The sequence below is a fragment of the Sciurus carolinensis genome, chromosome 4, assembly GCF_902686445.1.
Source record: "Sciurus carolinensis chromosome 4, mSciCar1.2, whole genome shotgun sequence".
NCBI classification, from domain to species: domain Eukaryota; kingdom Metazoa; phylum Chordata; class Mammalia; order Rodentia; family Sciuridae; genus Sciurus; species Sciurus carolinensis.
The window spans coordinates 7,632,929-7,658,668 of record NC_062216.1 but is presented as its reverse complement, the minus strand read 5'-3'; the positions used below and the strand labels follow the sequence as shown (position 1 = coordinate 7,658,668).

The window sequence follows — 25,740 nt, the reverse complement described above, 5'->3', positions numbered from 1 at the left end:
TGAGGAAACTGAGGGTCAGGGTGGGGGTCTGGCATGATTGAGGCCTCACAACCCGGTGGCGACTGAAGCTTAGGCTGTCCGCATTTGCACTTGGCTTGACCTGTGATCAATATTGGCATCAAATGTGTGGAATGGACGAAGTTGTGCGGGTTCTAGATTCTAGATGCTCATCAGTGCATGAGCAGTACAGAGTTGGCACAACCCTGCTTCCAACTCAGGCCACCGCCAGTGTGTGTGTCCGAGTCCCCGCCCCAGCGTGCATAGGTGTTGTGTCGAGGAGAGACTAGAAGAGAAGGTAAGAGCAGAGAGAAACACGGACACGTTTAATGTACTAGTTCCTTGAATGCATTGGTTACTTCCTGTCCCACCTACCCTTCCCTAAGACGGTGAGGTCAGCTTGCCTCAACTCATGCATGTGTATATTCCAGCACTTGCTCCTGGTACTCTTTGCATCTCCACTGATGGCAACAGTTTGAAAGTGGAAATGTGAGTTTGTCCTCATGCCTCCAAAGTTTACATGGTGTCCAACACACAGCAAGCACTGATGGGCTGGAACTCTTGTGAGGGAATTCCAATAATTCAGATTCAGAGGACTCCGAGAGATTTCAGAGATTGTGGAATCCAGCCTCCTTCCCTAAGAGGGGGACTGAGACTAAGTACCTGATTTACCCAAAGCCATCCTGGGTAAGGGAGCGCTGGACTCCCAGCATTCCTTCCTGCACCCCTCCCCCAGGACTTGGCCAGCCACTGAGTTGCCTCCTTGTGGATCCTGAGTCCTTTCAGTCTTTCTTTCCCTTCCCACCTTTGGTGCTTCCGCTTCATTAGCAGGCTCTCCGGGGTTAGGATGATTATATCAGAGAAATGGACCAGGCCTACTGCTCTGTTTCCAACAGGAAACACAATGTGTGAGGTTTGGGTTTGCTTTTGTCATGGTGGTGGTGGTGGTTTTTTAATTCAAGTGTAAAGGATGGGATTAAAACCCATGAAGGGACTGGGGATGTGGCTCTGTGGTGGAGTGTTTGCCTAGCATGCTGGAGGCCCATGTTTGGATCCCCAGCACAGAAGGGGGTGGGGATGGCAGGATGACGGATAAGTCTGTTAACTTTAATGTGCGTGTTTCTTCTGTTACCACAGAGGTTTGGCAGAAATTAAAACAGTGATATTATCAACATCTGGGAAGACAGAGAAATGATCCCAGTCTCCCCCTCTCTCCTTTTGAGTATCAAGAAGGCAAACCATCCTGCAGCCCAGATAGTTAGTGGATTTGGGGCTCTCATGTGACGTCCTCTAGAAGATAATGTCTGAAATTCAGATACCAACTGTGGCTTCATCTGCCACAGAGCACTTTCTTACCTGCAGGGTCCCCCACCCATGTGGACATCATAGCTTCACCTGAGTGTGATAAAAATTGACATAAGAATTACAGCCAGAGTGGCTTCTTCCGCAGAACCAACACGAAGGTTGCAAGTTGGTTGTACTGGAAATGTCACCAGTACAGTGCGGCACCAAATGTTTCTTCCTTAGTCCATTCAATCCTGCTCTCAGGAGCTATTTGTTCCTCTTTGAAGACTAAGACTTGACTTTCACTTACCCATTCTGGGCTAAGTGCCTCCCCCCACCCCCCAGCAGACAGCAGGTTGCCTGGGAACTGGCAGAGTTGCTCAGAGTGATTTAGCAATTCCTGAGCTTCTGCTGTCTGGCTCCAGGACCCTCAGGATGCCAGACCAGGATAACCTTCACTCTGGTGTCACACCCTGTAGTCTGCTGTGAAATATGAGTGTGCCTGTGTCATACCAGCTGGAGATAGGCACTGGAGCTCTGCCTGCGACGGACCACTATAGCCATTGCTATTAACTTAGGATGGACAATGGGGGAGGACCAACCTTGGAACCTGAGTTTTCAAAAAAGAAATGCAAAGCTTTCTCTTGAACATAAATCTCTTTGCTGAAAGAGGGAGTCAAACATGCACCAGAGATACAGAGGTTTTCTGAAGACCGAGGTCAAGGGTGAAAAGAAGTGGAGTGGGGGCATCTTATCCCGACCCAGTAATATTTTCCCCCTGCTTTTACAAAGTCAGATTTATTGAGGTAATTTACATACTGTAAGCTCACTCCTTTTAGTGTAGTTTTATAAGTTCTGAGAAATCAAGCAACTGTCACCATAATCACATATTGAAATAATCCCAACACTTGCCCAAATTTCCTCCCTTTGCACTCAGCTCTCCCCCATTCCTTGCCCCTAGCAGCCTCTGACCTATTTTTCATCTCTGTGGTTTTGCCTTCTTCAGGATGTCCTGAGATTTTTCTTTTTTTGTGTGTGGAGTCTTTTGCTCCTTCTTCCCTGTGGCTGAGTACATGTGAGTCATTGTTGTCCTTGGGTAAATTTGTAGCATATTCCTGTTTGTGGCTAAATAGTATTCCATCGTGTACATACATGGACTTCAGTTTGTTCATCTGATTCCCCCTTGAGGATCATTTGTGGGGAACAACTTTGGGGCAATTACGAACAAAGCCATAGCTCTTGAAGATACCAGCAATACTCCTGTAGATTAAAACATGGCTTATATTCTCCTCTTCCTATCCTGAGGCATATTGCAAATGATACATCTGCTGGCCATATTCAAAGAATAAAGATGTCACAGTCCCTGCAAAGGTAGTGCATGGAGGTATGTGCATGTGTGGAGAGACAGACAGACAGACACACTCTGAATCCAGAGCTTGTGAAGTGAAGACAAACTATTGGCACGGATATGGAAAAACTGAAGCCCTTCTCAGTGGTGTATGCCTATGGAAGGCTGAGGCAGGAGAACTGCAAATTTAGGCCAGGCTCAGCAAGTCAGCCAGATCCTGCATCAATCACTGAAAAGGGCTCAGTCATAGTTCTATGGTAAGGCACTAATGGCTTCCATCCCTGGAACCCACCCCCCATACACACAGAGAAGAAAGGAGAGGGGGGAGAAAGAAAGAAAAAGAAAAAAAATGGACTTTATTTATTTATTTTTTTTGGTACTGGGGATGGAACCCAGGTCTGCAGGCTAGGCAAGTACTGTACCACTGAACATACCCCGGCCCTCATATTTTATTTTGAGATGGGGTCTTGCTAAGTTGCCCAGGCTGGCCTTGAACTTATGATCCTCCTCCTCTGATTCCGGAGTAGCTAGGATCGCTGGACAGGTACCACCGTACCTGGCAGGAACTGATCACTCTTGATGGATAAGTCTTTTGCTTCAACTGTTCTGAGCCCCTCCGCAGGAGGGGAGGGGAGCAGTAGGCTTCTCCTGAGACTTCCCTGGTGGGGGAGCCCCTAGCGGGTCCCTCTGCTCTGGGTGTGAAAAGGGAAGGGAGGAGGAGGTTCTGGGTAGCTCTGCTACTTGGTAAGTGCAATCCTGAGGACTCCCTCGTCTGGCTTCGACCAGACCTTTGCTTCTGGTGGCCCTCCCTTCAGTTCCCTGGCCTTGCAATTTGCAGTGCCCTAGCACATCTGCTTTAGAGGATAATTCAGGCTCAAAGCGGGAGCAACCTGGTCCTTCCATCAAACATTCACCCACCTGACTAAGGTAGCGAAAACTTGAAATCAGGCACAAGGTGTGAGGCTCTCCAGTCTTTCATTCACTCAGCTCGGCTACAGCAGATGCACAATTGACATAAAAGGGCGGCCTAACCAGCCAAGCTCCGTGCACCCCTCTTCCGTCCGTTGTTTCAAGAAACCAGTTATTTCCCAGCAGAACTGCCTCCAGGCTGCAGGCCTGGGTGTGAGGCAGCGGGCAGCCCACTCCGAGGGCACCTGCTACAGTTGGGGGAGCAGAGGGGTCGCCCGCCCGAGGCACTGCGCGGTCCAGGGACAGGGAGACCGGGGTCTGTCTGAAGTGGGTCCTCGCCAGCGAGGCCAGCAGGACTTCGGTGCCCGCCACCCGCTTTGGTGGATGCTGGGCCGCGACGTTTGTGGGGCGAGACGCTGTTTTCGCACTTGGGCTTCGTGCTTCCTTGACACTTTCCTGTCTCTCGCTCGCCGCGCCAGGTCGCGGCGCCTGCCTGGGCGTCTTCCCCAGCTCCGGGTCACCTAGGACTCCGCGGGCGGCGAGTCGAAGGGTGCGGGGCCGCTGGGCGTAACCGCCACGTTGGGGGAGGGCGGGGGCCTCCTGTCCCGGAGCTGGCTCTGGGAACGTCAGGTCTCCCGGGTCTCCGCAGTCCCTGATGTGCGCGTCGGCCGGCGACTGGCAGTTCCCAGCCACCAGTGTCTCCATCGGTGACCGCGGCCCTCCGCCAGGACAGGCGAGGGAGCCCTCGACTTCGGGATGACCTTGGCCCTGTCTCGTCCTCTTTCCTCCTACCGCGCTCTGACTCTTTCTGCTTGCATCGTCTTCCTGTGGACACCGGCCTGTGTCCCTGTCGCCAGGTCTCTGAACTCTGAGCTCGCCTTCTCTCCTAGGGTCTATACCTCTGTCTCCTTTCTCCTCTTCCAATCTCTCCCATTTCTTTGTCTCTGTCCATTCCCCTCACTCCTTTATTTTCTGTATAGCACTTTTCACCGCTTAACTCTATGTATTTGACATTTATTGTCTGTTTTCCTTTTGGAATGTAAGCTACCCGAGGGCAGAAATTTTCTCAAATTTGGTGCTGAGTAGCCACACCTGAAATGTTCCTGGCACCAAATACTGCTCAGGAAATATAGAATGACCAGGCTGGTAGCACAACCTGTAATCCCAGCAGCTCAGGAGGCTGAGGCAGGAGGATTGCAAGTTTGAGGCCAGCCTCAGCAATTTAGTGAGACCCTGTATCAAAAATAAAAATAAAAAGGGCTGGAGATGGAGCTTAGTAGTGAAGCATCCCTGGGTTCAATCTCTGGAGCATATATGAATGAACAGTTGAATGAACAAATGAATCCGCTGGCATTCTTGGGTCTGTCTCACTCTCCATATCTCTCCAGTTTTCTTTCTCTCTGTTCTGGTATCTGCCTGCCCTCTGTCTTTCTTCTTTTTCTCTTCTTCCTCTGGTTTCTACCCCTCCCCCACTCATTTTCTCTGCCCCAGTGTCCAACTTGGTCCCTCTGACCTTCCAGGTTTTCTTGATGTCCCAGATGGCGCATCTCGGCACCCTTTATCACCTCCATCCCTGGGAGCCCTGCTGCCTCTCCTGACAATCGCTGCTGCCTCAGCACCTAGCTTGGTTCTTGAGCTGAACTTGACTTTCCAAATCCTAACTGTGCTCAGCAATTTCTTCCTGCAGATCTCAGGGACACCAGTCTAAATTTGTATTTACAATTGCTGGCAATTTGTAGGTAGGGAAGGCAATCAGGGCTGGGCTCCTCTCTTCCCCTCTGTCCTGGGTCCCAGAATCCTACTCAGAAAAGGCAGTGAAGCTGGGCACCTGGGCTGGTCCTTCAAAGGGAGCCTTCCATTCTCCTTCCAGCATCTAGAGGGATGCTATTAGCAACCTGTTTGTAAAGTCAATTATTCAGTAACATTTATTGAGCACCTACTGTGTCAGCCATGGTCACTGTCCTCAAGCTTACCTTCTGGAGTTTGTGTGATAGGGACACTGGACCAGAGACGCATGATAACATCAGGAAACACACAAAAACCTGTGAATAAAACAAGTGAATGTTTTATCTAATCTAAGAAAATTAACGGTGCTCTTGGTCTCACCTCAATGCTGCCAGGACTACAACTTCAAAATTTTGACTAGGAAGAAGGGAAGACCTACAGATTAAATGATTGGGGCCCAGATCACCAAGAGAAATAAATACAGGAGGCGGCAGCTTTCCTCCTGGAAGAGAAATGCCCCTGTGGACAGCTTAAAGAGCCTGCAGGGCATAGGTAGCTTCCCCTCCTCCAGCTGCTGTTTTCCCAAGGTCCTTCCATGAAGAGGGTGTGAGCCGGTCAGTGTGGGAGCAGGAAGAAAGGGCATAAGGGAAGGGTCAGCAAGGCTTGGACTTGAGGGCGCCTGACGGGGTTCCAGTCCTGGCCTCTACTGCCCCAGAATTTGAAGAGCACCCTCCCCACTGAAAAAAGCCTTTGGCATCCTTCCCGAGTTTGGCAAAAATGTTCAAAGACTACTTTTTGCTTTTTCTTTCTCTTCCCATGGTCTCAGAATACAAGACACAACCCATTTTATTTTATTTTTATTTTTAAATGTCATACATGCTCATTAAAGGAAATTTAGAGACTTAAAAAAGAGAGTCACAGAAAGTACTCCACAGTAGAAAGCTGATATTAAGTAGAATGGGAAGAAAATAACTGACTCGGGCTGGGGTTGTGACTCAGTGGAAGAGCACTTGCCTAGTATGTGTGAAGCACTGGGTTCAATCCTCAGCACCACATATAAATAAAATAAAGGTCCAGTGGCAATATATGTATATATATAAAACTGACTGGAGATCTAGATTTCAGGCTTGCTTCCCCTCGGGCTTTGCCCCCATGGATTGGTACCTTAACTTCTCTGGGCCTCCTCGTTCCTGTTTCTAAGATGAGGATGGTAACACTTTCCCTTCTCCCAACCTGGCAATATTGTTGTTTCCTACAGATAAATGGGATTTGAGAATGAGCTGTAATCTGGAAGTGACTATAAAAAATAAGAATGGGTGCACAGGCCGGCCGGAAGCACGGGGAGCGTTCGCGAGGTCTGTGGGGGAAAGCATGGCTTCGCTCTGCACCTCTGAGCGGTGCTAAAGCGAGACAACCCGAAAGCGTCGTTTCCTCCTCGTCTCGCCTCTTCGCAGGTCTGCGAGTGCAGACGCAGTTCCGGGTGGACCGCACGGGATTCTCTAGGTCTACCCTTCTTCTCCCAAGAATGCCAGGTTTCTGAGGCACCAGACTCAGGAAGGAAAGAGAGGTAGGTCCGCGTGGCCCAGCAGCTTAATTCGTTCTCCATTGTCTGCGCTAGCAAGGTCGGGCCCTGTTCCGCACCTCGGTTCTCCGCGCTCCGCCCGCGGGGCTTACGCAGGGTGCTGGGCGGCCAGGTGGACGCAGCGGACAGTCACAGGTAACAGGATAACCGTGCCCGCGGCGCCAGGCCCAGTCAGAGAGCCGTGCGGGCGCAGACCGCCGCATTCGTTCGTTCGGGGCGGGCCACTTTTGCACGTCGGATCCGGAGCTTTTGTGCACAGGTTCACAGAGGTTAATCTGCATCTCGGAGAAACTCGTTTCACAGGGCGTCTTATTCTGCGGCTCTAGATTTGGTTCTCTCTCTGTGTGGGGCGGAGGAGCTTCTCATTTCCCATTTCAAGACGCCGGAGACCTCCGGAGCGCTAGATTTCTTTTTCTTTTTTCTCTGGGTGGGGCGACCTTGTAAACTTATTCTCGGCGGGTGCTGAGAAGCCTCTGTGCTTCCCCGCCAACCCGCGCCCCCGCTGGAAAACGATTGTGGCCCCTGAAGTTGCTCCTGGCAAAACTGCCCACTCGGAACTCGCTGGGAGACCCTCGCTGATCTCACTGTGAAGTCCGCATCCTGTTTACTTATTTAGTTTTTGGAGGGTATTAGAAGTCAGATTCCTCTGTACATCATGTTCAGTCTCCAGTTTTGTCTCTACTAGGCTAAGGACCGGCTCCGGTCCCAGAAGTCTTTAGGGAACAGGACAATGCAATTTATTCTTGTGTCCTGGAGAAATTCTTTTTTAAAGACTACAACTAAGTAATTCTTATTTGTCAAAAGCCTCATGACTTCACACTACTGGATCATTAAACATTGGCCCTTTAGTAAAAAGAGGTTAAAGGAAAAAAGAGACAGAAGATGTCCACAGTGTTCAGTTTCCCCCATTGACTATGGGAAAGGAGAGCGGAAAGAGGACGTGAGCGGAGTTGGGCCACCCTCCCCAGGCCGGGCCAGGTCAGGAACATCCTCCTTAAAAATAGCCTAGAGTCTGAACCTCGGAGCACCCAGCCCCCTGTTCCCCCTCCCCCCAGCGGCCTCCTGAGTTAGAGAAGCCTGGGAACCTAAAGAGGCAGCCGATAAACCTCCTCCAGCCCGCCCGGAGGCCTTGAAATGCTCCCAGCTCCTGGCAACGCACACTGGTCGCCCGGCTCCCTCTTCGCCCGAGGGAGGCAAAGAGGGAGGGAGCGAGGAAAAACAAAACACCCCCAAAGAGCAGGCGTTTGCCAACCGTCTCTAGGGCATCTTGAGCCCAGACATTAGGGATGAAATGTGGGGCGCTGGTTTCAGAGAAAAAAGCCACAAAAAAGACACAAATGTCTCTGTCCCAGGCTCTTTCCAGAAGTAGAGAATATTCCCAGCCACGAGCTCCCGGTTTCCAGTTCATCAGTTGACTGTCAGTGGGAAGGGTTACTCCAGGGCCTGGCTAGGACCTGCCTCCAGGGAATTTGTGATAAGCAAGCGCTTAGCAAAAGCAGGCTCTTCTATACAGGGGTCTCACAACAGCCACACACAGCAAAAACTGCTATTTGAACCCTCCAGTATACAGAAAAGATTCAAGTTCGGGAGGTTGGTAGAGTGGTGGGGGTGGTGAAGGCTAGCAGCGGGATACCGCGCGGAGGTCCATCACGCACTACTTGGAAGAATCCAGAGAGGAGCGGCCTCAGCTATAGGGAGGATTCTCGTGCGGATGCTCCCAGAGACACTGAGCCCCGAGCCCCTGGCTGGTTGCTAAGAAAATCTACTGTCTGTTCCCAGGCTCAGCCTTTTTGCCTTCTTAAGTCGCCCGGGTGGGACCCAGATAATTGCCGAAGCCACAATACCCGCGGAGAAGAGAGAGACCTGACCAGATTCCGGGTCGCCTGAGTGCATACTTTCAGTTCTCCAGAACGCCTTTGCAGGTCCCTAACGCAGCCTTTTGGCTTGGTGCTTCTCTTGCTCGCCCCAAAGATGATGAGGACCGGTTTCAAATAGGGCAGGAAGGATATACCCTTCTCTCTGAGGTTCGCAGATCCGGGTGTGCCCGAGAGGCGGCTGTTCCCCAGTGTCGGCCCCAGGGATCCCTAGGACACCCCACTCTTAAGTTATCAGGTCTCTAATTCAGGTGCCAACTACCGCAGAAGCACTGGCTGGCACTTGGGGGAGCACAAGGGACTCTAAGCACGCCGCCCCCAGCTCCCTGGGCGCAGAGGGGTGGAAGCTGGCATCCGCCTGCGGGGCGTCGTCCAGTCTGCGCCCAGGCCTTCGGCAGCTTGGAGCCCCCTTGTTCTCAATTTTCTGTCCCCTGCTAGGGCCGCTCTGAACCTCCGCACCTCTCATACAGGGATGAGAATTCCCCGCGCAGCCGCCCTCAATTCTTCCTCTGGGATTTTCCTGAGAATCCCCAGGAGTTGGCCACGATCCCATGGGGGTGGGGGCGGTTTCCTTCCAATCAGCCCCGCATCCTAGTCTGAGTCTCAACACCCGGGTTGTCCCCCCACGGGCGGGTTACACCAATAATTTCCAACTGCGGAAACGCGTGTCATCCCTAGTCTTCGTTCTGAGCAGCACATGTTTCTCGCCGGGTGGTGTCCCAGCCCCCTCCAGATCCCTCTAATCTGGTACGAGAAACCTGGGCCGGGGATTGGGGTGGGGGTGGGGGATACGGCCTTTAGATGGAAAAAAAAAAAAAAAAAAAAAGTTTAACCGAAAGCGTGAGAGCCACCGGCCGGCTGTTATCTGGGGCTGAAGGCTGCGGTAATCGATGGGTTATTTTTACGCGGTAATAGGGCCCTGTGATTGCTCTATTAACCTTTAGACCTGTCTGAGGGACTCTCCGGCTCACAGTCCCGCTGCGCCAGGGCCTGCAGGCACTGACGCCGACTCCAAACTCAGGTCTGACACCCTCCCTGCCCCCACTCCAGGGAGCAGACTCCAGCCCCTGGAAGAGCCTTGTACGCAGAGAAGCTCCGCGGGATTGCCCGGCTTCCCAGCCCCCATTAACGACCTTTAGATTGGTGCAGCGGCCGCTGCAGGCTGCTAAGAAAACTGAGAGAGATCAGAAGCGAGGAGGCCGCCGATGGGATGCGTCGCCGGGAAGGGGTGCAAGTTTTGCATAAGTACATAAAACAAGGCTGGGGGGTTCTCGGCGGCGCCTTGCTGTCTCCCCTGGCTGCTGGGAAGGCAAAAGGGAGGCTTTGGTCTCCACACTAATTTTAGAGGCCAATCCGGAACTTGATGTCTTCTCAGCCTCTCTGGAGTCCGGGGATGAGAAGATTCCCAGTACTCCGTCCCAGAAATCTGCAGCCAGCCGGACAACCTTGGGTGACCCAGAGCCCTACGAGAGATCGGGAGTCGAGGAGAAGAGGTCACCTTCCCCTCCATTAGCCCCGCCTCTCGCCCACCGCGGCTTGTGGAGGACGTCTGCAGGTTGGGGAGGTGAAAAAGGAACTCGTTAATAAAGCTGACCCTGGGCAAAACAGCAAACTGCATCGACCTCAGGCTGGGCGGTGGCCAAGGCCCCGCACCCTGGCAGTGGCACTCAGAGGCGCTTTCCACAGAGATCCCCGCGCCTGGACTTTGCCTGCTGGGGGAACTTTTTTGAACTGCCTCCCAGGCCGGCGCCCAGCGGAGGTGCAGCAGAGGCGCCCCCTCCCCCCGTCCTTGCACGTGACTGCTACAGGCCAGTCAGCGTCCGCGAGCCCAGCGCAGGGGCCAGCGGAACGGCGCTGGGAGCTGACTAGCTGCAAGAGGCACAGTGGCCGCCAGAGACTCCGCCGCCGCCGCTGCAGCTCCGGGGGCGCCCGGGGAGCGCGAGCCCGCTCTCCAGGAAGCTCGAGGCTCGGCAGGTAGGGGTTTTTCTCCCTTCTCCTTGCTGTTTGCCGCCATCGCGAAACTCGGAGCTCCTCCGGCCCTATTTGCCTGGGAATAGAGAGGTTCCAGTAGGTGGGAAGGAGTCTTCCACTCCCCTCTCCCAGGCTGGTCAAAGCTTTCTCTGCTTTTGACTTTGGCACGGCAACTTCTTTATCAAAGTAAGACTGGGGGCAAAACGGAGAGAGATTCGAAATGCGTTTGGATTCTTTTGTGTAAACTTGAACACTTGATCCGCCCCTTGTACAGATTCTCCAGCCCTGTTTGGCACCTCACTGACCGGGCCTGGGTGGTGATGGTGGCCGTAGGAAATAACCCTGACCGACTGACCTGGGACGTGCCGCACAGCAGCTCGCACACGGAGGAGTGTAGGTCGAGGGGTGTCGTCCGCTGGCGACCGCGGGGCGCGCAGTAGTGGTGGGGGCAGCGCAGCTGGCCCCCAGGGGGTGCAGGAGGCACTCAGAGGTCGGGCCGGACATTTTATGTCCTTTACGGCCAGCTTTCTCCTCTTCCATACGGGGTCCGGGGAGCCGAATGACCCGCACAGAGCTAACCACTCGCCCACCCTGGCTGCTCCTGGGCGAAACTGGCGGAGAGCCGGAACCCAGGCGGGGAGCAGTGACGTTCCTCCGCCGGCCACCGCAGGCTCCCGGGATCCACATATGTCGATCGACTTTGGCCTGAAGAGTGGGGGGCGGTTCCCCTTGGGAAGGGGACGCCGAGGTAGTGAACGGCCACCAGTTGGAGGGGAGGAGAGGCCTTTGGTTGCGGGGGAGAGGATGGTGAGGGAGTCGTGGCGGGTGGAAGTCCCGGAGCCGCGTGGCCCGCGCTGCTGGGAAAGTTGGGGAAGCACCTCAGGGAAGCATTTCCTGTCCTTCTCAGAAAGGGAAGGCGGACAGAGCAGGTTTCCAGAGTTGAAAGAAAGAAAAGCTTCCGTGGGGTGGCGGGGTGATGCACCCCATACTTCTGAGTCTCCTTATTCCGGATTTCCGAGCTGCGTTACTGCGTCTGGTGAGTTCGTGTTGACAGTTTTCTGCGCGGTAGGCCGAGAGCAGCGGCGCGAGCCGAGTCCTGTAAATGGACGCGAGCGTTCCGGCGCGTGCAATTTTCCCATTTTCAAAACATAAATCCGAAAAGGGCTGTCAGCTAAATCGTTGAAGGAGAAAGTATTTTCTTTGGGCCTCAGAACTTGAGGTGAATAGGTATGAGCGATCTAGAGGGGGCAAACTGGGGCACAGGCCAGACCTCTTGTGCGGGTCACCCTCAGGAGCTCGCTGGGCTTCCCCTGCGGTGGACAGGACCAGGGCTCAACCACAGAAACAAGCTAGCGTCTTAAGGGAATAGTTTCTTGACTTTCCAAAAGGGTGCAGAGGGGTGTTTTATCATCTTCAGTGGTTCCAGGATCCAACTTCGAGGTAATGTATCAACCACTTGGAATGGCAGAGAAGTACTAAAAGGACAAATGTTAGATTTGTAACATTTTTAGCATTTACATTTGAAAGCTTTAAATTTAGCACCTATATACGGGAAGTCTGATTACAAAATCCTGAATTTCCTTCTTTTCTTGCATCTTTATGAGAAAAGAAAATTTACAACGTTATATTTTAGAACTACCAGTTGAGTTTTTACAGAAAATGCAATTAAATAGGTCAGCTACTTCATTTAAAAATAAATATTGCATATTTTATTAAGGTAAACCTGTGTATTTACTTATTGAAGCCCAGAGACTACTAGGCGGCATTAACTTTTTGCTTTTGTTTTCAAAGGCAAATGCTGGTGACCTCAGGTCAATTTTTTTGTATCCATCTTCTAACCAAATTTGATGGAAGGAAATGTCCATCAAATCAATAGTTTATTGTGTTTTGAAAGCAAATAAGAAACCATTTCACAGTTACCTTATGTCCATGTAATTCAGTGCCATTAATTTTATTGTTATTAGTGATATTGAAAATGTAGAAAGTATTATATAATGTAAATATAGTAGAGATTCCACTTTCACAGTTTCTACGTTAATAAAGGTGATCATTTATTGTGGTACATATTATGTCTCAGGTACTTCTTATGACTCCTTTAAAATCTGTAATAATAGCCGACAGTTATATCGAACTTTCTGTGTGTCCGTTGTAACAGTCTTATAAGGTCTTCTTATAAATACTTTGTGTGCATTCATTTATAATCCATACTCTTAATTCTCACATTGGTTATATGGGACAGGTCCCTTTAATATTCGTACTTTACTGGTGAGGAAACTGAGGCCCAGAAAAGTTAAGTGATTTGTCTAAAGTTATTCCTTCTGTAAGTAACAGCCTAGATTTAATATCAGTTTATATCCTTGTAAGTCTGCTGTTGCAATAAAAAGAAACCACTGTAAGAAGCAGTCTGTCTTCTGAAGGAGAAGCGGGGTGTAATGGGCAGCCTCAAACCCTTGGAATCCTATAGACACTCCCCCCTATCCCTCTAATTGTACTTTGATCTTAGACAAGTTTCAAAACTTTTCAATGCTTCAGTTTCCTCTTTTGTAAAATGAGGAAAGATGCCTTTACTAAGTGGGGGTGTAAAGACCTGGGAAAAGTGGGGGTGTAAAGACCTGGGGCACAACAGGTGCTTCAGAAAGTGAGCTCTATGTTTTCAGGAATCAAAAAAAAAAAAAAAAAAAAAAAAATCCCTGGTAGTATCAAAACATGATGCTAGGAAGCATACAGTCAAGCTGTATGAACCGTGCTTTCCCAAGCAGTCTCATTGGTATGCTGATTCTGATTCTGCATATGGGTGGACCAGTGATTCCATAGGAAAAAACTGTACAGTGAAATCAAATGGTTCAGTGAGTTGTTCTGCAATGTGACCTTGTACATTCTTTTTACTCTTCTGGTCCCCATATGCAATCTGTAAAATGTCTAAAACATAACTATTTGTTAGAAACATGTAGCTTGTCTGACTTGACATCCACCTGGTACAGTGTATGGATAAGGGGTTTCACAATCCTTTTTACGAGATTTAGCAGACAGTGTTGCTCATTTATAAACATTTAGACTCTACCTCTAGCCTTTTTGTTTTTAAGATTGCAAACAAAACTTTCTTAGGTTGCTGGTTTTTATAAAAGATTGTCGTTGTTTCTCCTCTGACAATCTAAAGTTCTTTCTTGGCCAGGAATGCTCGAGGAGAAATGGGGGGAAGAAAAAAGAGGAGGGAGGTTTCTTGGGTCGCAGGCATCCCAAAACCAAACCCTCGGACTTATAAAATATTGTAACAAAAATATGCTTGAAGAATAAGGTAAAATTAAAGTCCTTTCTAATAAGCAATACAAAAATAATTGACCTAGATCACAACCACAACTGGTCTAGATCTTGCACGCCCAAGACCCCACTTCCACAGGGCACCCTCCCAGAGGTTTGCCACGGGCAGCCTGACCTCGCCGCCAGGGCAAAACAAAGGCCTCGGCTTTCCTCCGAACCCCGCGGCCTTCGACGCTGAGCCGGAGTCGGGCGATTTAGTTTGCAGTGCGGGAGAAGCAAGCATGCTTGAGGAGGGTGACCTCTGAAAGCTCTGGATGAACCTCTTTTTCTCATTTTGTTGTTCCTCCTTTAGGACCGTGGCTGCATCGAGGGGAAAGAGTCCTCCTGGCCTTCGGAGTTGCAGGCAGCGGACTCGCGCTGCGGGTGTTCTGGAGGCGTTGCGCAGCGACCCGCGCGGGACCGAGGCCTCCGGACGTGGCGAGCGGGTGCCCCGAAGGCGGGTGCCCGCACGAGCGCCCAGGCACCACCTGGCGTTTTGTGCCGCCCGTGGGCGCTCCAGACTTCCAGGCCCTGGGGTGGAGAGCCCCTCCTGCACCACCTTCCGGAACCAAAACTCCAGTTTTGACTTTCCTGAGTAAACAAGAGCCCAGAGTTCTTTGCTCGACGCTGGATTTAATATGTCTACATTTTTGAGGGCCTTGGTTTTTTCCCTTTGACTTTATCGTTTTCGTGACAGTCCCTCGCACGTACATTCTTGGTAGTGTGGCGTTCTCTCCCCGCGCCGCTCTTTGACCAGCGAGGGAAGGGCGAACGCCGAGAGCACCGGGGCCATGTACCCGAGCCTGGCCATGGCCGCCAACCACGGGCCGCCGCCGGGGGCCTACGAGGCGGGCGGCCCGGGCGCCTTCATGCACGGCGCGGGCACTGCGTCCTCGCCGGTCTACGTGCCCACGCCGCGGGTGCCGTCCTCGGTGCTGGGCCTGTCCTACCTCCAGGGCGGTGGCGGGGGCGCTGCCACCGGAGCCGCCTCGGGCGGCAGCTCGGGTGCAGCCCCGTCGGGCGCGGCTCCCGGGACACAGCAGGGCAGCCCAGGCTGGAGCCAGGCGGGAGCCGAGGGAGCCGCCTACACCCCACCGCCCGTGTCCCCGCGCTTCTCCTTCCCGGGGACCACAGGGTCCCTGGCGGCGGCCGCCGCCGCCGCCGCCCGGGAAGCCGCGGCCTACAGCAGTGGCGGCGGGGCGGCGGGCGCGGGCCTGGCGGGCCGCGAGCAGTACGGGCGCGCGGGCTTCGCGGGCTCCTACTCCAGCCCCTACCCGGCCTACATGGCCGACGTGGGCGCGTCCTGGGCCGCGGCCGCCGCGGCCTCCGCCGGCCCCTTCGACAGTCCGGTCCTGCACAGCCTGCCCGGCCGGGCCAACCCCGCCGCCCGACACCCCAATCTCGGTGAGTACTGTTGGAGGAGCTCGGCAGCAGTGGGGCCGGCGGCGGGCTGGTCGTCGGAACCCTGCTCGGGGCGGGTGGTTTTAGACTGTTTTGGCGGGGAGGGTGCTTGATGCCCTCGAGTTCCGACGGAAGCAGACTGGAAGACCAGCTGGTGGCTGGGGGCCCTGGGCGGTGAAGGTCCCAGCTCCAGGGGCCCAGATTCTTCAGGGTGAGGCCCACCAGAGCCACATCAAAAAAAAAAAAAAAAAAAAAAAAGAAAGAAAAAAAAAAGGGTGATGGGGACTGAGTGCGGCCGACACAGGCCCAGACGACGAGTCTGTCGCCCGACTGGGGGCCGGGAGGAGCAGCCCCGGGAGCCTGGGGGGATGGCGCTGGCGATCGCTGGGTTTCCTCCCCGCCCGCCCTCAGCGGCCTCTGCGGAGCCTTGATTGCCTTGGCTTGGACCTGAGATCTGGGCCATTTGGCAGCCCAGTTGGAGGATCTCTCCGGGTGGCAGATGATTTTCCTGGGGGGAGTTTCACGCCGGAAACAAAGGAGGGACGAGCAAAGGAGACCGCCGGGGTGGAGTGAACTGGGCCCGCGCCGCGTGGGTCCCCAGGCCGACAGTGTGGTCGCCGGAGTCGGCGGGGAGCAGACATCCCTGGTCAGTTCTTTATATTTTCCGGGTGAAATAGACTTCGCAGCTGCTTCCACGCCTCGAACCTCCTTTTCTCTCGAGGGCAGAGGTTAGAAATCATGATGGACGCAACTTAGTTTTCCAATCGAGTTTCAGACCGCGGGGTGGGGGCGGCAATCGGCCCCACTTGCCAGATTTGTGGATGAATGGATTGATCCCTGAGTAGGGGCCTGGGCCTGGCACCCCGGCTGGGAGAGACAGGGAAGTGGCAACCACTAATTCAAAATGCAAAGATCTCTGGTCTTGTGAAATTTCAAGGAGTGAAGGATCGGGTTTGGATTGAGCTGACTCTTTGGAGGGAGGGAAAGCCCAGAGAGAAACAAAGTTAACATTTATTGACTACCTACTAAGTGCTAAATCCTTTGCTTTTGTTCTCGCTTTGAAGAGTAAAGTCTGTCTCTCCCGATTTCCAGTGTTGAGCTGGCTCCTAGAGGGGCACCGGCTTTGAAGAGCTTTAAATTATTCTCTGGCCCTGGGTGGCCAGGGTAGCTCTCAGGGAGGGGCTTAGGCATCCAAATACACATCCCAGGTAAACTGATTAACCAAGGATGTGGCGCCGGGCCGGGTCTGTGGCTCCCAGCGTCCCCCGCCCTCCGCACAAGGAAAACAGACGGCACCCCTGCGGGAGGAGGGGCCGCCGCAAGGGTCTCTGCGGGTGTACCTTTGAGATAGTGTGTGGGGAAGTCTCCACACAATGGTGGCAGGGGGTGTGTGCAGGGCACTTTGGCCCTGCATTCTGTGGGGTCTCTCCTGAACCCTCTCTGGCCTTTGGTTCAAAATAAGATTTAAAATAAGGAGGAACGGTCCCCAGAGGTTTCAGGGAACCAAGCCGTTCCCTTTGTGACCCTGGTAGTCCTGGAGTGAGAATTTGGTGTTTGGTTAAGGAAAAGTGGAAAGGTGGAGATCCAAAGATGAGGAGACCTTGTGGAAGTCAGAGGTACAGCCTCAGCAGTGTCAGAACAACACTGAGTTGCTCACAAACTGAGTGTGAGTGCTCAAGTGGGTATCAGGCAAGCCCTCTGGGCAGGTGGGTGCTGAAGTCATGGTTCCCAATTCCAGGGCCAACGCTGGAAGCTGACCTTTGAGGAGCGTCGGGCCAGGACTGCCCCCTCCATGCACTCTGCTCCTGGCTCTGGCTCAGGCTCTACCCCAATGGTCTTTCGTGAAGTCCCTGCTTTTTTTTTTTTTTTTTTTTTTTTTTTTTTTTTTTGCCATAGCCAAGAGTTTTAAGTGGTCAAGTCATGAGGGTGCTATGTGATCTCTGTAGGGAAGGCCAGGCTTGAGATGTTGGCTCTCAGATCTTCAGCATGTCCAGCAGGTGTGCTGCGCTTACATAAACCAACGTATTTGCTTTCAGCCCAAAGCAGTGCTTTCCTTCCTTTTTCCCGGGGTTCTGGAGAGTGCACCTAGGGTGGGGGCCTAGCACATGCTAGGTGAGTTCTCCACTCTGAAGGACACCCTCAGACTGTGGGGGGGGGGAGGGCGTGCAGGGGGGCGTGTCAAACCTGGGGCCTCCTGCTTCCCAGGCAAGCATGTTACCACTGAGCCATATCCCCAGCCCCCCCAATGTGTTTCTACTATGTTCTTCCCTTATAAGGTCCTTTGGTCAATGCCTGGTAGCCTAGGTGAACCAACACAACCTACTAGCCAACTCCATATGACGGAAGGAGAAGAATGGGTTCCCTGCCACTTGCCAAGAGCTCTGTGGGGAACTAGTGACCACCCAGCTCTGAGGTGGCAATACAGTGTGCTGGGAAGACCACAGGTGTTTGAAGTTGGACAGACCTAGGTCTGGTTCCAGGTGCCCCATGTGACCATGGGCAAGTACCTTGCTCAATCCATCTTTTGTTTTCTTCCTGTAAAATGGGATCATCATGACTACTTTCAGTGTTGTCTTAGATTAGGTGACACTTGTGATGTATAGCATTTGACTTCATCCCTTCATAAATCATGGTATTTATTAAACACACTCACTGTCATGTACAGTGAACAATTTTTCTGGGTTTTTTTTTTTTTTTTTTTTCTGAACTGAGGGGATTCCTAGAACTTTTAGTGCTGAACCTGGAACTGTCTCCAATGAATGGAATGGTTGGTCATAAGTAGACATGAAATAGGTAAATGACCCTTTAACATGGTCCAGGGTAATGAGCTGGGAACAAAGAAGAGAAAGTCGAGAAGGTTCTTCCCTCTGTGTGAGTCTCTAGAAGTCTTCACCTAAGTGGTGCCTTCTGCACTGGGTCTTGAAGGGTGAGTAGGAGTTAGCCAGGAAAAGAACCTGCAGTTAAAAAGAGAAAGAAAAAGAGAAGATATGCTCTCATTTACTGACATATGTGTCGTACCATGAAATAATGCAACATGGCTTATCTTTTGCTTTAAAATATATTTATTATCACAGGTATTACCACACAGACTAATTCAATTAGGAGAAATAAGGAAACACCTTTATTTTTCTATGAAGTATTACCTGCTTTAGTATTAATAGTTAACATCTTGCCAGAGTTCTTATGTTGGTTATTGGAATAAGACAAAACTCAAAATCATAAATGGTAACAGGGATATCTGTAAAGACTTGCACTTAGGTTGGAAAAATTATTCTGTCCTGACTAAAGTATGTGAACTTTAATTCATTCCAAGTTCAATATGAACCATGACCCTGAAACAATTGTTGAAATCCATTAATTAGGCACGTTAGTCGAGTTCTGTGACCTTCCTGAGGGCAGGTGTGGAATCTTACTCATATTTAAGTGCCTGGCACATGCTTGGCACTTGGCAAATATTTGAGTCGAGATCTAGGAGATATTGTCCCAGTCTCTACCCTGCCCTGGTCCAACCACGGGGAATGGCTGCTTGAGTCCATTATGAGGCAAGCTGAGAGCCTCTTAGAGGTGTGCGCGGGTGGGAGCGGGTCCTGGAAACCTTAGGGAACCTCTGCAGGAAGTCGGGCTTTCAAAGCTTGTGACCTCTTGTTTTGCTCTAGGTGAGCAGATACCAGGTTTCAGAGTACTGTTGTGCATCACTGTAGTTCTAGAAATGCATCATGGACTACTGCTTGATTTACAACAAACTCCTGGACACTGGAGGTGTTTGCAGGAGGATGCATGGCCACCTGCCAGTGGAGCTGTGCAGTCTTTTTTGCGTTTCAAGGGCCAGGATCTGTGTGTGTTGTGCAATAGCTGCAGGAGGATAAAATAACCAGTTGCAATGGTTACACTGGTATATACATCTGACAAACTCACGGAAATGCAGTCTTTTATCATGTGTACATCATACCACAGGACAGTGGATACTTGCAACAGCTAATGTTTGTGTATATTTAAGGCTGAAAAGGAGACTGAAATGGAAATTATGTATCAATATGCTTTGAAGGATATAGTGCAGTGGTAGATGTTCCTGGAAAGGCTAAGGGACGTATTTTACTAAGCAATAGTGATTCTTTTGTGTCCTGGAGAAATAAGCAATTACAATATTCTCAGAGAACCTAAAAAATTTTGAGTCATTTGAAAGCTCATCGAAAATAACAATGAAATCCGTTTGCACCACTCAGTAATATTGAAACGATTTCTTTTAAAAGTTTTGTTCCATTAGGTGCAGGGTGGGGCACTCAAGGTGTTCAGAGAGTTTGTTTATGGTGGAGATCTGTGGAAAATGCTGTAGTGTATTTTGGACCTTTTGGGGACTGCTTATCAATTAAGCCAGTTGCTTTCAGAGCCAGTTCATTTATTTTGTGAGATCAACTCTGAAGTAGCCTGTTTGACTAGAGAACAATTTGTCAGTCTTCAGGAAAACCAAAGTTGTTTAACTTTCCGGTTACCACCCTGAGCAGGTCAGTCAGAGTTGGAACTGGTCTGTGGTGCTAAGTGGAGAACCAATTAAATAAGGAAGGTGTGTTGGGTGGCCTGGGGCATGTCACTACCCCCTGTGAGACCTGTCACTTGCCCAATTGTGTCCTATCACAAGGTCAGGCCACATTTGCCAGGCACTTTCAAAGCACTCAGGTGGAATGATGCACAGGAGACCGTTTTAGATAACACTTTCTTCTGTGTCCCTCCCTATATTTTTTTCTTTCTTAAATGCACTAAGAAAACAAACCTACTCTAAGGTGTGGGGAAACAGGAACTCTGATATCTGTGGTTGGCAGTGTAAATTGGTACAACCTTTGTGGAGAGTCCCTTGTGGTATCAGTCAAATCACAAGGTAGATAGTCTTGACAGAAATTTTGACTTCTAGGAATTCATTCCACAAATAAGCAGCACATATTAATTTCATTACTGTTCATAATCAAAAAAAAAGTTGGAAATAACCTAAAGGCCCATAATTAGGGGACTGTTTGTATACATGTGGTACATATAAACCATACGATGTCATGTAGTCATAGACAATCATGAAGGCTGTTATGGAATTCAATAGGATTTTTCTGGTGCATGGAGCACCATACTCTATAAAAAGGGAAGAATAGATAGTTTTTGCTTGAAAATACACAAATTATCTGTGGAGATATTCTAGAAACAATCTGTAAAGAATTTGTAAGTACGAATTTGTGGCATTGGTAGTCTGGGGGGAGGATGAGGAATGGGTGAGGGTTGAGGAGGGGAAAGGGCATTTACCTTGGCATGCCTTGAACCTCAAAAAGATTGTAATCATTTTAACTATTTTTGTAGTCATTTATGTGATTCATTATTAATTTAGTAAATAAGAATACATCTAAAATTCAGTGAAGTTAAAATTAGATTGGTTTAAGAATGTTTAATCATCGTAGGTGTATCTATGTGTACAATCTAAGTATGTTCATATTGCTGTATAACAGAGCTTCAGAACTTTCTCATCTTGCAAAACTGAAATTTCATACTCATTAAAAAATAGTTCCAAACTGAGCATTGTGCTGCATGCCTATAATTCCAGCAACTTGGGAGGTTGAGGCAGGAGGATGGTGAATTTGAGACCAGCATGAACAATTTAGTGAGATCCTGTCTTAAACAAACAAACAAAAATAAAAAGGTCTGGGGATGTAGCTCAGTGGTATAGTTCCCCTCAGTTCAATTGCTAATACTGCACAAAGAAAAAAAAAATCACTCCCAATTTCTTCCCGGCCCTCAGCCCCCAGAAACCCCCATTCTGCTCTCCGTCTGCATGAAGTTGATTAACTACTTCATACACATGGACTCATACAGTATTTGTTCAACTGGGTCTGGTTTATTTCAATTAACAGAATGTCTTCAAGGCTCATCTATGCTGTAGTATGCGCCAGTTTCCTCTTTAAGACTGAATGCCGAAGCAGGGTTTTGAAAAGTTCCTGAGGCTGTTCTCAACCTTGCAGCCCTCCAGCCTCAACCTCTGGAGCTGCTGAGATGACAGGTGTATTCCACTGGACTGGTCTGAACTTTTGAAATTTTGAAGGATGTGAATGTTATTACCTATTTTTAAAAACTTACTAAACCAATTAAGTTTCTAAAAATAGGTATTATTGCATTATTCATGAATCAACTTCCCAGTAATCTCCTCTGTGTGTGTGTGTGTGTGTTTTTAAAGAGTTTTCTATTTAGTGTTTATGGATGCACAGGAAAAGTGCTTTAAGACATAGATTGTTGTTTATTGAATTTGGTTTTTACCTGTTCTTTTGCAAACTTCTTGGGAATCTTTGGTCCTGAAAGTGTCTTCAAGGTCCTTCCAGACAGATCAACACCATCCTTACCTGCAATCCTGCATTTGGCTTTGATTTTGATTAACTTTTGATGCTGTTTTATAAGGGGGGAACTTCCATCTCCTGGTCTCAGTAGTAGCAGCAGATAAGTCAGTGATTGTCAGATGCCCCCATCCCTACACTGATGAGCTTCTTAAGGTCCTGTCACGGACACAACACTCACCTTCTGCTTCAGCAACCTCTCCTGTTGGGCAGTTGTCCCTCGGGCTATTCTGGGGTCACAACCTGCTGGAAAACCACTAGCCTATTTGCCTTCCTTTAGGGCAAAAGATGATTCTTTTAAACCATCTTTTAATCCTGTCCTTTTAAACAATGCTTTTGTACTGAATTTAGAGCTGAAGGTCATTGCCAACTCTGCTTCTGTTTTCAGGAGAAAGAAAGAAAAAGAACTACTGGTTTTTCCTTGCCTTGTTCTAGAAGAAAGCAATTCTTTCAGACTGGGGCTGCTGCTCTAAGAACTTGAAGGAACCTAATTGACCTTTTTTAAAAAAATACTTTTATTAGTTCTTGATGAACCTTTATTTATTTATTTGTATGCGGTGCTGAGAATCAAACCCAGTGCCTCACACATATTAGGCAAGCACTCTACCACTGAGCCACCATCGCAGCCCCCTAACTGACCTTTGATAGACCGTGACAGGGCCTCATGTAATGTACTCCATGGATGGATTTCTCAACATTTTATTGGCTCTCTATCTATAGAGCTACTCCTTTGTCACCTTCTGAAGAAGACAGGAAGATAATATGAGTGGAGTTATAATAGGAATAACCTCAAATCTGTTGTAATTTACATGAAATAAACATCTAGTTTGGGAACTTTAAAGTTTGGATCCCAGCTAACAACTTGGTACTCTAGCCCATTGTGGGTAGTAAGTTGGATCCTTTTTTTACCAATGAGGAAACTGTCAATGACAGGGACTTCCAAGCCTTTCCTGGAGAGGTGGGTATGATGATCTCCATTTTGCTGGAAGGAAATTGATACTCAGAAAGATGAAGTGATCTGCCCGTGGGGAGTTAGCAACAGCTCCAGCTCAGAGTCATGGAAATCCAGTCCCTAGGGTCGTTTCTCCCGCTCTTCCTCACTTCACATATGCCAAATTGAAGGTGAAGGCCTTATCCTTGAGAACCACCAGGTACCAAGTGGCTGAAGGCTCCATTAAGCTTTGACCCTCCACTGCATGTCTCTCCCCACTGCTTCTCCCCCAGTGGCTCACAGATTTCCATCTGGTGTCTGCGCAGGTGTGGGGTCTTCCCGAGTAACCCTCAGTCTAATTCTGACCCCCCAGAACCTGCAGTGGGAATGAATGGTAGGAATCACAGCCATGCCCAGACTTCCTCTTCTGCCTCTGGATCCTGATGTGCAGAGGATTGGAGATCCTGGGGATCTCTAGGGAGATGGCTGTCTGCCTTTTGAGGAGCAAATCCATGTGGCACTCTCAGAAATGCCCTTCCTGAAAGCAGTCTGTAATCCCCTTCCTTGTTTTTGCTTTTCTCTGAAGAGTTCAGAGAAAGGAAAAGAAAAGTGTGCTAATTCTGATTTTAATAAAGATGAGCAGCTGGATGTGGTGATGTACGCCTGTAATCCCAGTGGCTCAGGAGGCTGAGGCAGGAGGATCATGAGTTCAAAGCCAGCCTCAGCAAAAGAGAAGAGCTAAGCAACTTGGTGAGATCCTGTCTCTAAATAAAATACAAAATAGGGTTGGAAATGTGGGCTCGGTGGTCGAGTACAATCCCTGGTACCTTCCCAAAAAAATAAAAAAATGAAAACAAAGATGAGCATGGGCATGGTTCAAGACTGAATAAAGCTCCGTGTTGAGCCCTGGGGAACTGGTCTGCATGAACCCAGCGGCCAGTCAGTGGAAGCTTGCTTCTTTCTGGCAGGTGGCCTATGGTTTTATCTATTACTGCTCTGTAATCAGAATTGGGCTGGGATAGTCACGCTTCTTATCTGAAAGAAGGGAATTTGGTTCTCTGGCCTTCTGCATTTTGCAGGAGCCCAATAATTGACTTGATGTTTAAAAATATCTTTTCCCCTTTAAAGATGCAGCTAGTCCAGGTGGGGAAGCCATTTATGCTCAGTCATTAAAAAGCCTCTATAGGTGGTATTTGAGTCTGATTTTCACTCTGTATGGAATGATCGCAGATAAATATACATTATTTTGGAGGATGAGAAATTAAGAAGTCACCACCCAAATTTGGTGGGAAATTTTAAGGATGATTAAACCATGGTCTTTGGGATCCCCCAATTGCAGAGCCAGTTTTGCTTCTTGAAATTGAGTTCTTATATTAATTTTAAAACTTACCTTTTCTCTCTCTCTCTCCCATTTTAAATCTCCATTTCTACTTCCAGAAATCCAGTCAAACTTTATCACCTTTGTTTGGAACTAATCGATAGCAACTGGTGAGCAGGTTAATTATAATCACAGAATAAACGCTGAAGTCTCAAAGTTCACCACTTTGCAATGTTTCCAGACCCCTGTGGGACCATGCCAAGAGGCACTCATTGACCCGGTCTAAGCAGGTGTGGGAGTCTGAACCAGGGGCAGGCAATCGGATCTGATTCAGGACAGCTCAACCTGGTTTCTTATCTGCAGCTTTTCCTATCTTACGATGTCTGTCATTTCAGATAAAAAAAGTTCATCAATTGAACTGGGAAATGGCAAGTTACATTTTCTTCTGATAAAAGTTTTCTAGTTGTTGTTTTATCAGGTTAGGTTGAAGTTGTATGTGTCTCTGTCAAGGTCTGCAATGACCTTTTTAGATATTTTATCAGGTATTAGGTGGAGTAGACCTTTTTTTCTCCCCCCTCCCTTTTCTTTTCTTCGACCTAGGAAAGAATGACCTGACTTTTAAGATCATAAATCACACCAGGTAAAGAGAGGCAATAATACAAGTTGCCCCTCAAAATTGAGTAGGCGGGGAAAGACAAACAACAAATAAAACCTGTCCCTAGCATATAGCGAGAACTTAACTTGACCCTAAATAAAGAATGTGGTTCCCACGGAGTGCACAGTAAATAGGAAAAGACTGCTTATTTGAAAAGGAACATGTTTTCCAGGCAAAGATGACTTCAGAAAAACAAGTAGTATTTTTTTTGAATAGTATCATTAAAACTTTAGTTGTCCTTCTTCTATTAAACTCAGTGTGTGTTTAATATGGCAAAATGAAAAACTCAGGTAAACCAATGTGCAAATAGTTGGTAATCTTACCATCACAAGATAACCACACTAGGCATTAATCCTTGGCTTTCCATGTAGGCATGTGTGTATCTATATTTTTAAATAGTCATAAAAGTTACTGTTTAAAGTCACTCAGCACCAAAGACAGTTTCTCTGAGATTAGTGAGCCAGATTGTTTCTTGAAGACTGATCCCTTCAATAAAGTGAAATTGGAAATTAATTGAGGGAGCTGTCGATAACAGGTGAAAGGTATGTGTGAGAAGATATTTTTTCATCTTAGAGCATATACTCGATAGCCCACTTAGGGTGTCAGTTAGGTTTCAGAGACTTAAGCATATAAACTAAGTATGCATTCTACCTCTGAGCCACACCCCCAGCCTGTTTATAAGTTTTAAGTTGGTGCCCCTAGAAGTGAGGTCACCTGTTGCAGGCTGTTTGACTCAGGATGCAGTGCTGGCTGGGAAATGGGAGCTGTAGCTGGCAACCTGAAAGAGCCCAACAGTTTCAGGAGATGATGGTTCATCTGTCTGGTGCTAAAGGACCCTGGAAGCTGTCCTACGCCCTCATTTTCCTGCTGTATGACTTTGGGTAACTCAGTAGGCCTCTCTTTGCTTGCTTCTCTGTGTTTTAAAGAGGAAGAAAGCAGGCCAATTCAGAAATGGCAAGAAAGGCTACTATAGGACCCTTTGGAGATATTTAAAATCCAGTATCCCTCAGGAGAACTACTCAGGTTGACAGCATCTTGCCCAGACCACAGTCACTATATTAACAGTGGCCTTTGTGGTACTGCCTGGAC

The 25,740-nt window shown here is 49.2% G+C and overlaps 1 protein-coding gene across 5 annotated transcripts in view; it reads left to right on the top strand.

Annotated features, from left to right (window-relative positions):
- Positions 1–25,740, top strand: part of Gata4 (GATA binding protein 4) — a 78,693-nt gene that overhangs the window by 16,878 nt on the left and 36,075 nt on the right. For 3 of the 5 annotated variants that reach the window (XM_047549379.1, XM_047549377.1, XM_047549376.1), the window contains exon 2: positions 14,301–15,391. In XM_047549379.1, coding sequence (XP_047405335.1) covers positions 14,779–15,391 — 613 coding nt within the window. In that variant the 5' untranslated portion in view covers positions 14,301–14,778. Of the gene's footprint in view, positions 1–9,791; positions 10,694–14,300; positions 15,392–25,740 lie in introns of those variants that run through there. The other 2 variants (XM_047549375.1, XM_047549380.1) reach the window with 2 other exon arrangements.